At 40.9% G+C, this 13,798-nt stretch overlaps 1 protein-coding gene across 1 annotated transcript in view; it reads left to right on the forward strand.

Moving 5' to 3' along the window:
- pcdh15b (protocadherin-related 15b) overlaps nucleotides 1-13,798 on the forward strand; it is a 288,259-nt gene that overhangs the window by 245,697 nt on the left and 28,764 nt on the right. The window contains exon 25 of the mRNA XM_077206152.1: nucleotides 13,174-13,283. Within this exon, the coding sequence (XP_077062267.1) occupies nucleotides 13,174-13,283 (110 nt within the window). The remainder of the gene's footprint in view (nucleotides 1-13,173; nucleotides 13,284-13,798) is intronic.

Raw genomic sequence — 13,798 nt, forward strand, 5'->3', positions numbered from 1 at the left:
AAAAGCCTGTGATCTATTGTTGATTAACACAATCTTTGATATATCACAATCATTTTCGATGAGAAGAGGTCAAAGGTTCTGTATTGCTATTTTAATATCACGTCTTAATCTAACAAACAGAAAATCTAACATCAAACAAATGGAAAAGTAGCAGGAAGCTGCCCTGTGGCCCATCCTCAACTTTTGGATTAAACACAGTTTAGTCTCGATTGAAAAAATTGGTTCAAAAATTGGTCCGATAAAATAATGACATTGGAATGGAGGTTTCAGGATGCGAGTTTGCCGGCTCAGTGGACCTCATTAGTGTCGAACACTTGAGCGTGTGCTTGTGTGAAGCAACCATTAGAGCACTGTCAGAACACAGAGCGTACAAGGATTTTTTCTCTATTATCTGCAAGCACAGCACACCGTGCACCAGACAAGAAGGAGCCGCCATACAGGGTGAACATGTACATGTGCATATGGAGGGATTATATGGACGGTACTCTGTCATCTTTCTGAATAACAAAAACCTGTGTATCTTCCACGGAGCAGCCCAAGGGAGACAAATCACCATGTAAGCCTGTGTATAACAAACTCTAAACACTCCAAACCAAGGATGAAGGTTGTCTTGTCACCAAGCCGAGCACGAGAAACGCAGTGAACAAAAGTGAAAATCACAGCCGATTCTGGCAGGATTATTAGCTTTTGTATTCAAAGTGTCCTTGAGGAGTTTTTTTTTTTTCTGTCCATGTTGTTGGATTTAATAGGAGGAAACACTTGCTGTTCTGATTCCGAGCTTTTCACCTCATCTCTTTTGAGAGACGTTCTTCAGTTTGTCCTATAAGCAATATGCCACCAGTGAACAGTTAACAGTGAACTGTCTTAGTACAGAAAGTCAAATTTACAGAATGTTTGTCCTTGTGAGTCAACAATATTTGAAGTTTTCAGACAATGGGAGCCGGGAACGGCTAAATTATGGCAGTTCAGTTACAGTGGGGAAAATAATTATTTGATCCCCTGATGATTTTGTTTGCCCACTTACAAAGAAATGAAGGATCAATCATTTTTATGCTAGGTTCATTTTAACGGATAGAGAGAATATCAACCAAAAAATCCAGAAAAAACACATTATATATAGTTTATATATTGATTTGCATTTCAGTGAGTGAAATAAGTATTTGATCCCCAAGCAAAACATTGTTTAGTACTTGGTGGAGAAATGCTTGTTGGCAAGCACAGAGGTAAGATGTTTATTGTAGTTGGTCACCTGGTTTGCACACATCTCACGAGGGATTTTGGTCCATTCCTCTTTACAGATACTCTCTAAATCCTTAAGGTTTATTGGCTGTCGCTTTGCAACTCGAAGTTTCAGCTCCCTCCACAGATTTTCTATAGGATTAAGGTTTGGAGACTGGCTAGGCCACTCCAAAACCTTAATGTTCTTCTTCTTGAGCCACTCCTTTGTTGCCTGGGCGTATGTTTTGGGTAATTTTCTTGCTGGAAGACCCGTCCACAACCCATCTTCAGTGTTCTGGCTGAGGGAAGGAGGTTCTCGTCCAAGATTTTATGATACCACCTCCGTGCTTGATTATAGAGATGGTTCATGTTCTTGGGGTCATAGTCAGCGTTTCTCTTCCTCCAAACATGATGAGTTGAGTTGAAGCCAAAGAGCTCAATTTTGGTCTCATCTGACCACAGCACTTTCTCCCAGTCCTTCTCTGAATCATTAGATGTTTATTGGCAAACTTCAGACAGGCTTCTATATGTGTCTTCTGGAGCAGGGAGACCTTGCAGGCACTGCAGGATTTAAAGCCATTGCAGCGTAGTGTGTTACCAATGGTTTACTTGGTAACTGTGGTCCCAACTGCCTTGAGATCATTAACAAGCTCCTCCCGTGTAGTTCTGGGCTGATCCCTCACCTTTCTCATGATAATCCTTACCCCATGAGGCCAGATCTTGCATGGAGCTACAGACCGAGGGCAATTGATTTTTCATTTTGTATTTCTTCCATTTCTGAATAATCACACCAACAGTTGTCTCCTTATCACCAAGCTTCTTGCTGATGGTCTTGTAGCCCATTGCAGCCTTGTGCAGGTCTACAATCTGGTCCCTGACGTTTGACTGCTCTTTGGTCTTGCCCATGGTTGGGGAGAGGTTGGAATGGAAGATACATATTCTGTGGACAGGTGTCCACTGACATTAGGACATTGGGAGTACTTTCTTAAAGTGACAGGACTAATCTGTGTTCCACATGGGCACATAACCAATCTGTGGGAGGCAGAATTCTTGCTGGTTGGTTGGGATCGAATACTTTTTTTACTCTATAAAATGCTAATCAACCTTTATATAAAGTGTTTTTTTCTGGATTTTTTGGTTGATATTCTGTCTCTATCCGTTAAAATAAACCTAGCATAACAATTATACACTCTTAATTTCTTTGTAAATGGGCAAACTTCCAAAATCATCAAGGGATCAAATAAGTACAGTATTTTCTCCACTGAATCACTGCTATACACTTAAAAATAAAGGATCTTTATTGGTATTGAGCACATTTACATGTACACCAGTACACATAACTTACAAAAAGCAGCTTGTTGAAATAACCTGTTGTCCTGGTTTACATGCAAACCAATAATCCAACAACGCAAGTAAACCGTGTTTACAAGACTTTATCAGGTTATTTCCCAGTGATGACGTCAAAACGTAATAAAAATTTGTGGATCTTACTCAAACTATTTCATTTGTTATGTCAGTTGTGATGTTAAATAAAGCATTAAAAACTGAACATTTTGACTGAATAGCATTTCTTCTGCTGCAGCATGAGATGAGAGCACTTTTATAATTTTTTGAGTCAAGAAAGAGTCTGAGTTTGCGATTTATATTTCCTCCCCCCTTACTGCAAAATATTTGCTCTTTTTGGATGTGCTTAAATCCACATTAAGGACGCATTCCTGTCACATATCACACATGAAAGCAGGTTAATGCGTTTACATGATGGGCGAAATCTTGCAAAAATCTAGCTGTGATGATCGGTTTATGCTTAAGCCATTTATGACCTTACTCCGTTAAAGGAAAACGGATCAAAGCGTTTACACGATCACGTGCATTGTCGGCTTATTAAGCATAATTGGGTTAAGAATGTGCATACGCTCTCATTGATGCTTTCATGAAGAACCTTTAAAATCCATTTATTGTACAAAGTGTTCTTTTATTGTGAAAAAGGGTTCTTTGTATAATTAAAATGTTCTTCACTTTAAGTATAAAATTTTATTTTAATAACTATCACCTGAAAAGTTCTTTGGGCAACCAAAGTTGGTTCTTCTATAGCACCACTGTAAAAAAAATAAAAAAATTGAAACCTTCATTTATTCATAAGAGTGTATGTGCCAACAATATGCAGGTACATTTGACAAACTGTTAATTATCATTCATCAATTATTCACCTACATGCGCCTTTATGGAGCTAATAGAGTCCAAAATCTAATTTTTGCTTCTTTAATAACTAATAGTGGGGTAAAACAAAAGGAAGCACACAGAATTTACTAATTACATTCACCAGAGGCCTTTTAGATTGCACACACATACAAAATTGGTAATTACGAAATATTAACAACCGTATTGACATGAAAAATTATTAAAACCCTTGCTGCCCTTGGCTGGTTAACTTTAGTAGCTTTAATAAGCTATTTAAAAATGATCATTAACATGAAGTTCTACAAGGCTGCATTTATTTGATACAGTAATATTAAGACATTTCATTAGAATATAAAATAACTGTTTTCTGTTTTAATATGTTTCAAGATGTAATTTATTCCTGAGATGGCAAAACTTAATATTCCGCATCATTACTCTAATCTTCGGTGTCACATGATCCTTTAGAAATGTTTTTGACATTTCTTAATATTATTGTTGAAAGTTTAAAACAGTTGAAAACAGTTGTGCTGCTTAATATTTTTGTTGAAACTGATACATTTTATTTAGGATTCCTTGATTAATAGAAAGTTCAAAAGAGCATAATTGTTTTGATAATGTTACTTTTGATCAATTTAATGCATCCTTGATGAATAAAAGTGTTCTAGCAAAAACGACAAACAAATGACAGGAATAAAATATAAGTACAGTGCACAAGAGAATACAAGGAAGAGTTGGTTGTTAGTCGACAGCAGCACAGCAGCTCCAGACATACAATGACACCTAAAATTGCAACACAGGCTCATTGGAAAACCATTCCTGTGTAAACATTTTTGTAAAATGCAAAATATGTACCAATACGTTCATATCACTGCAGTTTTTAAAAGAAATGAACACTAGAGGCAGTAAAATAGCAAGCACTTTTAATTGTTTTCGCAGACAATTATGATTACAGGGGCAAATTATGGATTAATAAAGACAAGTTTTCACGCAGCTCCTTGCAAAATTATGTTATGACCTCAAAACACTTTTTACCTGCATGTGCATGATTTGTAATTGAATATATTTTATAGTTTGCATCACTTAAGCAGCTCTATATCTTCAGTTTTACTGACTTTTTAAGCTTGCTCAGTTGGTACAGACTAGTACTTGTTATGCGAAGAGCTCTAGCACAAATCCCGTGAAAGACGAGCCACGATAAAAGAGCTCAAATTTCAAAATCAAGCTAAAATAATATGGTTGCGATTATGTTTTTATGACACATTTGATTCTGTTAACACTGTCTGGTAGGTTTAGGGCAGGGTATAGTTTATGTGTACGTTATTTTAAAACGTAATTGAGCATTAATCTTTTAGCACCACTCACTGGACAATTCAATTCATAACTGCAGTGATACGTACAAACTCGTACGTAATAAAACATTGGCATATTGACGTTCATCTGTTCTGGAAAAAAAAACTGCTTTTAGCGCCACTCACTGGACATTTCCCTTTAAACTGTCGCGAAACATGCACTACAGAACGTGTTTTGCGCTTTGCAAAAATATTGCCACAGGTATGTTTTTCGAATGAGCCTGTGCTGTAAAATTGCCCTATTACTACAGCTAATATTACAACAACAGCATATCTTGGTCCTGTGAAACAGCAAAACCAATGTAACTCACGTATGGAGCAGAAACAACACAACCTCTGCATCAATAACACATTTCGTACTGCAAGCGTACAAAACTAATAATAATACCAGATGTAAACAGGGTCACACTGGCTACATTTACATGCAACCAAATAATCCATTAGTAATCGGAATAACAGCTCAATTGGACTGAAAAGCCTTCATGTAAACACCTTAATCGATCCAAATGAGCTAGATCCGAATGAAATTTCGATCTGATTGAAAGGGGTGGTTTATTCCTTTTGTAATCGGATCGCGAGAACATGTAAACACTTGATCGGATTGAAAACCGAAACTAAAAGGACTGCGCTGATGTTGAAATAGTGTAATGACATGACACGTGGAACGAGCTTCTTATTTGCCACTATTACTATTATAAGAATTATTATTATATGCAATCACCGGGGAACTCTGTATATTCGTGCAGTGTGTGCAAATCTATTCCGATTTGAAGCTTGTGACATATAAACGCTCACATCAACCCATTCACGTTTAGCGTTCATGTAAACACAACGTTCATATTCATCAATCGGAAGGAATTCAGTTCGATTGAAAAACAATTTTTGCATGCAAACGTAGCCACTGTCTCTGATAGCCACATTGACTCCTAAATATTTTTAAATTATTAATTGTCTATAGTCCAAATTGTGCTTTTTTCACCCACTGGCTCTGAAATATGTCTCGTCCAATGAATGTTTGTTCTGGAGAGGCAACAGCTGATATCAAACATATGTTTCATTATGAATCATTTCTGCTGTTGGGTTCATTTGAGGTGAAGATCTGTTCAGTCTCACACTCACATTCCATTGACAATCTTTATTCTGCTTAGTTTAGCAACTGTGTAGAATGCCCAATTAACACTATGATCTGGTTAACTTCTTGATTGATTAAATTCCTGTGAATATTTTGTCTTGGTAATTATGGATCTGAATCCATTACAGATCAAATTAATTGATTTTTTTTATAAAATAAAACTGTCCGCTGTCCACGCTTGATTCAAAATGTGAAATAATCATGCTGACTGGCCATTGATTTTCTGTCAGACCTATATGTGTACATTTAATTCTGTTTGATAGTGCTGAATAGCCTACAGTGCATTTATATCAAGGAGCAAAAGTGCACCATTTATATTATCAGTAGATTCTTAATATGCGTTTTTTCAGTTCCAGCTGTTCTTGAAACTCAAGCCACGGTTTTGACTGACCATATTCCAACCTCCTTAGGCTCGAACCTCCTTGTAGCTCAAACAGTAGAGTAAAGTGCTATCAATGCCGAGGTCATAAGTTCAAATCCAAGAAAATGCTAAAATACTGATATACAGAAATGAGTTTATACCGTCTTGACATGATCCTTCAGAAAACATTCTAATATGCAGATCTGCTGCTCAAGAAACATTTCTTCTTATTATCAATTTTGAAAGCTTATTTTGCTTAATAATTGTGTGGAAACCATGATACATTTCTTCATGGATTCTTTTAACATCCCCTTGTGGTGAAAATCAAGGTTTTAATATAGTTATATGTCTATGTGGCGTTTTTAATATGCTTTAAGACAAACCATGTCCAAATTCATGTCAACACCATTGCTGAGGATTTTCTCATTAAAACCTGCAGTGAACCAAAGACTGGTTTGAAATCGCTGGTGTTTCTGACATCACAAACTACCTTGTAACCAATCACTTCAAAGTGTGATCTTCAACAGGTAGATCTCTGAGTTGGTGTAAGTGAGTGGAGGCGGGGCTCATTTGCATATTCATAATACCGCATATACTATATGAGGCAAGGGTATAGAGTTACATTCAAGTAATTTTAAGTATTTGTTTCCCAAGGAAAAAAACACTTCAGTATGTAATTTTGTTGATCAAAGATGAGTTTTAAGGGATACAATGATTGTCTACAGGGGGACTTTAAGAATGTAAAGTTTCTTTGTTAGGAGTTAGTTTTCAACTGGCAGTGTGCAGAAATTCTAATTTTCCCTGAAAGTCTTTAAAAGAGTTTAAAAAGCAAAAAAAAAAGTTGTCAACAACAGAGTAAGCGTTGTGTTCCTCCATGATCCCGTCCCATGTCTAAGCTAGATACACACGATTACTGTTTTGTTTGTTTGGGGGAGGAGCATGCGGATTTGGCTTTGGAAAAAGGCGAGTGCTAGCATTGTGAACTGTTCACCGTGAAAATGCTGCGTGCTTACCTGAGTTATTTCCAAACAGCACCCACATTACCATCGTGGGGCTCCAGGCAGGGATCTGAATGATGAGCAAGAGACGGGTCCATCCCTATCGCTTGCTGTATCACCAGATCCACACGTTCCCTTGCGTGATCCCGAAGCTCAGATCCCGTGATCTCAGTTCACGTGGGGGACGATGATATATCTCTTGGGACTGCGGACTACGAGCAGCCTACCTCTGAGCATTCCTCTCGCGAAAATAAATCTGTCGAGGAATTGCTCAAGATGGTTACTCGTGCGGTGGCCATGTTACAGCTTGACTGGCCACGCAAACAAGAGACCACCAAACATAGTAAGCTAGAAGATAGTTTTTTTGTCCGGTGGCAGGGGGGAGGGCCACACCATCAGTCCTCTCCCCTTCTTTGAAGACCTCCATGACAAACTAACAAAGTCATGGAGTAAACCATATACTTCTCGCGTCTTTGTGCCTTCGACGTTGACTTTTTTGACTATCGTAGGTGCGAAGTCACTGGGGCATGTGGAGATGCCGCAGGTTGAAGGGACGCTCGCTAATTATATCTCGCCTGGTTCGGCATCTTCGTTAAAGAGACCTACCCTCCCCACGAAGCCTTGTAAAACAACTTCGACACTCGTGGGAAAAGCTTATCAAGCTGCAGGTCAGGCTGGAGCTGCGCTGCCCACTATGTCAGTGTTACAGGCGTACCAGACTGACCTATTGAAGGATTTGAGTGCAGGCAGTACAATAGAAGAGGAAGCGTTCACTGAGCTGCGTAGAGCCACATATATGTCTCTCCATGCTACCAAGCAAATGGCTCGTGCAATCAGCCGTTCAATGTCGGCGCTGGTTGGCACAGAGAGGCATCTGTGATTGAACTTAACTGGAATTAAAGATAAAGATCGCGTCTTTCTAATAGACACTCCAGTTTCACCCTCTGGCCTGTTTGGCGACTCCATCAACACCTAGTCACCAGGTTCGGAGAGGTTAATGTGTAAATTAAAGTGCTCAATATATATATATATATATATATATATATATATATATTAAAAAAATTCTGTCTTAAAATGCGTTAAAATAATATTTTTTGGGGTTTCTTCAAAGGTAGCATGTTTTTTACAGTAACTGGGTGATGACGTCATAAGAGGGAGTGCGGGCGGTAATGCACTCACTCTGTGTGTGCAAGTTGAGGGAGAATAAAACGATTAGCGGGACTCCCGCAAACTAGAAATATCTATGAATAAAACAAAAACGAATACATTTTTATTCATCTGTTGCTGAAAAGCAATAAGAACAACTAAAACAAAATAGAAACAAGTTATAGGTCAGAGTTTCTATTTTTAACATGTTTGCAGCATTGAGCGATGTAGCCAATCACAGTGTTGATTTCTTCAACGCAATGGCCAATCAGAAGCATTTAAGATAGACTCCACTCACCGCTCAAAACGGAGTTTTTGTTCAGTGCTGAATTCTGTGTGCTGGCAAATCCTCTAATTATTACAAACAAAGTGTATTTATTATGAAAGATTCATTGTACAGTCAGCTTCATTGATAATTACAGAGATGTGTGAGATCGCGATGAACTAATGTCAGCTTTTCAGGAATTATTATGGGAGCGCACTTTGCACGCAGTCATGCCAAACCATGCACGCAGTAGCTGCTTGCTTTATGTTATAACAGTGGTTTGTGTGTTAATGCTTTAATAACAAATAATTTACCAGGAGCATTTATGCTGATGTGTATGGTGGCGACACGTAGGCTAACTTGAAAGTATTTGGAGGTACAGAAAAAAATTCTTCTTGCGGGCGGGAGCGGGACAAAACATAAATGTTGCGGGGGGGAGAAAGTAATATAGAAAGTAGTTGAGAACGTCAGTTATAACGGCCCAAGTATTAAAAAATAGTCGGGTTTAAATCGGGCTCGGGCTCATAATTACAGTTAATGTGTCGGCCGGGCCGGGCTCGGGTAGGGTCGGGCTTGATTTGTTGGGCCTGTTCTAAGCTCTACCTCGGGTAAGTTATGCTAACAATTACAGGCACGAATCAGCCGTTTGTCCTTTGGGAACTTGGGGAGCCTCTCCCCCGTTTTTTATGTATTCGTACATCCCGCACAAACACAGTAGTTAGCCATTTTTGCTAGCCAATATAACGTAACTCTAGGCTTGGACCATAGACAGTAAAAGCTTGGAGTCCCTTTTATGACATCATGCCCAGCCTAGTGCGTGCTTAAAACCACTGTAAAACGTACCAACTTTTCTTATTATATTCAGCATTTTGGTATAAAAAACATACAAAACAATTTACACTTTAAAAAGCATGAGGAAGCTTTTGTCCAGTTCCTTCCTTGCCACACTCACGGGGAGGGGGAATCACCAACCCAACCTATCCCCGGTCCTACAAAAAAAACCATCTGACCACCCCTACTCGTTACCCCCACGAAACATCTCCATATCTCCATCCCCACTGCCTCTGGTGCTTCGGGGGGCAGTGGATTCCAGTAAAATGTTAGATGTACCGTTGCTTCCTGCTGTCATCCAGAGCACGGAACATCTAACATCCCTCAAAAGGAAGTGTTAAAATTTATACCACTCTCAGAGAGTCTGGCAGCGTGAAAACTTCTGCCAGGCATGTCTGCGTGGGTATTAAACACAGTACAAATAGGATACAGAATCCAATTTACTCGTCGTCCTCCTAGTTTCAACGGCGTGGTCTCCACTTTTGTGAGACCGGAGTTGATGCATGTACTGTCACAAGAGCTACAAACTCTTTTGAGCAAAGAGGCTATAGAAAATGTTCCTCTTCCAGAGAGAGAGAGTCGGGCTATTACAGCAGATACTTCCTGCTTCCCAAGAAGGATGAGGGGTTGCGTCCAATCTTAGATCTTCGAGGCTTAAACCGTGCAGTTAAAGCGCTCAAGTTCAAGAGGTTAACTGTCAAGACGATCATGTCGCAAATACAACATCACGATTGGTTCGTCACGATCGTTCTGAAGGATGCATATTTTAACATAGAAATATTGCCACAACACAGGAAGTTCCTGAGGTTCGCTTTCAGGGGCGAAGCGTACCAATTTCGGGTTCTTCCAAACGGTCTAGCCTTGTCACCCCGCACATACACAAAATGCATGGATGTAGCACTGGCTCCATTACGACTCCAGGGCATTTGCATTTTGAATTACATCGACGATTGGTTAATCATCAATCACAAGAGATGGCGCTTCAACACAAAGACATCGTGTTAGCTCATCTAGTTTATCTAGGGTTGAGACTCAATGCCAAGAAAAGCATTCTTTCTCCTGCCCAGAGAACGACTTATCTCTGGAAAATGCGCCTGTATCCGTTTCCTCCAGTTTCTCTGCTCCCGGGAGTTCTAGCCAGAGTTCGCCAACAAGGGTCTTGCCTCCTTCTGATAGTGCCGCATTGGCCGAACAGAGTATGGTTCTCTGAGATTATATCTCTCCTCGACAGCTCGCCTTGGGCGATTCCTGAGAGGGGGGCCCTTCTGTCTCAGGCGGAGGGCACGATATTCCATCCCAGGCCCGACCTGTGGAACCTTCATGTTTGGCCCCTGAGGGATACCACTTGAGAGAAACTGAGCTTTCGCCTGACGTTATTGAGACCATTCCAAGTGCTAGGGCTTCCTCCACTAGAAAGAGTTAAGCCAACAAATGGGTTGCCTTTGAAAGCTGGTGTGTTGTACATAATACAGATCCGGTCAACTGCCAGATTGCTTCAGTTCTGGATTTCCTGCAGGAAAAATTATCAACAGGCACATGCCCCGCCACTCTCAGGGTTTATGTGGCTGCTCTTTCGGCTTGCCACGCCTTGGTTGACGAGGTGCCAAATTTGGGAGACATCCTCTGCTCGCTCGTTTCATTCATGAGGCCACCTGTTAGAACCAAGATCCCTTCATGGGTCTTAGCTATAGTCCTCGGGGGTCTGGTTGAGACCCCCTTTAAACCTGTGGAGTCAGCGTCTGACAAACTTCTGACCCTAAAGATGTTTTTTCTTATGGCTATAACTTCTTTAAAAAGAATCGGGGATATCCAGGCTCTGTCGATGTCGCCATCCTCCTTAGACTTTGCCCCGGGAATGGTGAACGTGATTTTGCATCCTCATCCTGACTACCTGCCTAAGGGTCCTTTCTCAACTGTACATCCGGTTACTCTCGAGACTTTCTGCCCTCTGCCGTTTACAACACCGGAGCAGGAGAGATCTCACAGACTGTGTCCAGTCCATGCTGTTCAGGCCTATGTCCACTGCACTAGCCAGTGGCGTAAGTCAGAGCAACTGTTCGTCTGCTATGGGGGCCGTAACAAGGGGGCGGCCACCATCGAGCAGACCGTGTCACATTGGGTCAGGGATGCTATTGCTCTTGGATATAAGGCACGCGGTCAAGTTCCGCAAATGGGTCTAAGGGCTCACTCCACCAGGGAGGTTGCCTCCTCTACTGCTCTGGCAAGGGGTGCCCCCTTGCAATTTGTTTGTGATGCGGCGGGTGGTCCTCTCCGCACACATTCATAAGATTTTATAGTTTGGATGTTCATGCCACTCCGGGCTCTCATGTCCTTGAGCACAAGCTAATGTCTAGGGCCTTCTTGCATTCTTGTGAGCACACGTACACAACCGTAAGGGGTCCAGACACTTTCAAGCACTGCATTGATCAGCGCGGCATTGATTGTAGCTTTTGAAAGGGATCCGGGTTACTTGACTGTAACCCTGTTCCCTGAAAAAGCGGAACGAAATGCTGCACCTGTGGCTCATTTATTTATAGCCTTGTGTTGAGGGTGCGCGCCGATGATATCATCGACCGAGGCTATATTACCTGCGGGTCAATTCTATTGACATGTTACACACAATATTCACATCTGGTCACGATTAAAGACGTTCCCAATGCGCTAAACAGTGCAGTATCTCGTTCCACTTTTTCAGGGAACAGGGTGTGATGAATTGCCGGAGGCAGTCAGGTCCATTTGCAACGTTTTATTAAGAAGAGTAGTAAGCAGGAAAAGGGTCAGACACTGGCAAGATCAACAACGAAGATTCGGCTCACATTTATCAAATCCAGGCGAGGGGTCAGGGCTGGCAGCGAGCAGAAGAGAATCCAGGGACGAAGCAGAGGGTCGAGAGACAGGCAGCAGACAACGGGATAATCAGATCAGCGGAGGTCAAACACAGGCAGGCAGAGATATACGGGGATAAACGCTCAGAATGTTTACAGAGGAAACGAGACTTCGCACTGTTTGAGAAGTGAATGGGGCTTATATGCAGGTAGATAACAGGGTGCAGGTGCGTGAGTGATCAGTGGTGGCAGGTGTGTGAGTAATCAGTCCAGGAGTGATATGATAAAGTCAATACTCGGGTGATGGTGCCCTCTGGTGGCCAGTGAGGGATGTTGTGGGTTCTGAGAGTGTGACACAGGGTTACAGTCAAGTAACCCGGATCGTTCTTTATAATTTCTTCTTTTACAGTAGTATACATTATGAACAATAATTGTGTGAATATTTGCATAGTAATTGTGTGAATATACAGCACTCAGAACTCTGGATTAAATTCACATTGGACTTTTTCAATTTTTTGGCATATTTTGCCAAAAATAACTCAAATGTTGCTCCCTGCCAAAGCAAACGTCAATTTCCCCCTTTCTGGACCTTATGGCTGGAGCTTGTCCTCGTCCAGCTCCACTTCTATGGACCTAATGGGTGGAGTTATGTTTAGGGATACGTTTACGGTTAGGTCCATCTAGCTCCACACATTACATCCAACCCATTGGCTCTGCAGTGAGCAGCCTCTCAAATAATTTGCCAATTTTTGCTATATTTTATTAGCAGGTTTTAAAACTCATTCTAATGCAGTGGAACGACCCACCAGAACCATTATATTATGCGTGATTTGTGATACATTATTAATGCAGTGCACTCTGTATGTGCAGGTTCTCTCCTGTCAGCGAGAACGCTCCCGTGGGAACGGTCACAGGAGTCATCTTGGCGGCTGCCATAAACCAGACCATCGTCTACTCCATCATCGAAGGAAATGAAGGCGGTGAGCACTTACCGGATTTGCATAATTTGTTTAGTGAATCAAGTGCTTAAACGATTCAGAAAGGGCATGCAATTAAATCCTCACTGGCAGTTCTCATACATGCTAGCCCTTTAAGTATATACTTCAACCAGAATATGGTTTATTCCTTCACCAGAAACTTCAGTGAAAAAAAGACAAGATTGCGGGAAATGTCACACTGGTCTTTTATGAGCTGGATATTATTGTATTGTAAAAAATTATAGTTTCAAGACATCAAGCATGGAATAATGACAGCCCACAAACTCCTAGACGTCATTTCTTTGGTGGCTGTCAACTGCAAGTTATCAAAAGCTACATGAAAGAAGTTTTTTTTTTGTTTTTTTTTTTTAAGGAGTGTACTTCCTGTTGTCGTGTTATTGGAGAGTGAGTGAGAGCAGGAAGAGGGAGGTGCGCGTGATTAAATCCTCTCTCCTCACATTTGAATACATCTGGCTCTGGTTTAGAGTGAAGGAGAAATCGTTTTGGTACATTCTCTT

The sequence above is a fragment of the Siphateles boraxobius genome, unplaced genomic scaffold, assembly GCF_051911475.1.
Source record: "Siphateles boraxobius isolate OS27281-9 unplaced genomic scaffold, OSU_SipBor_1 55, whole genome shotgun sequence".
Taxonomy (NCBI): Eukaryota; Metazoa; Chordata; class Actinopteri; order Cypriniformes; family Leuciscidae; genus Siphateles; species Siphateles boraxobius.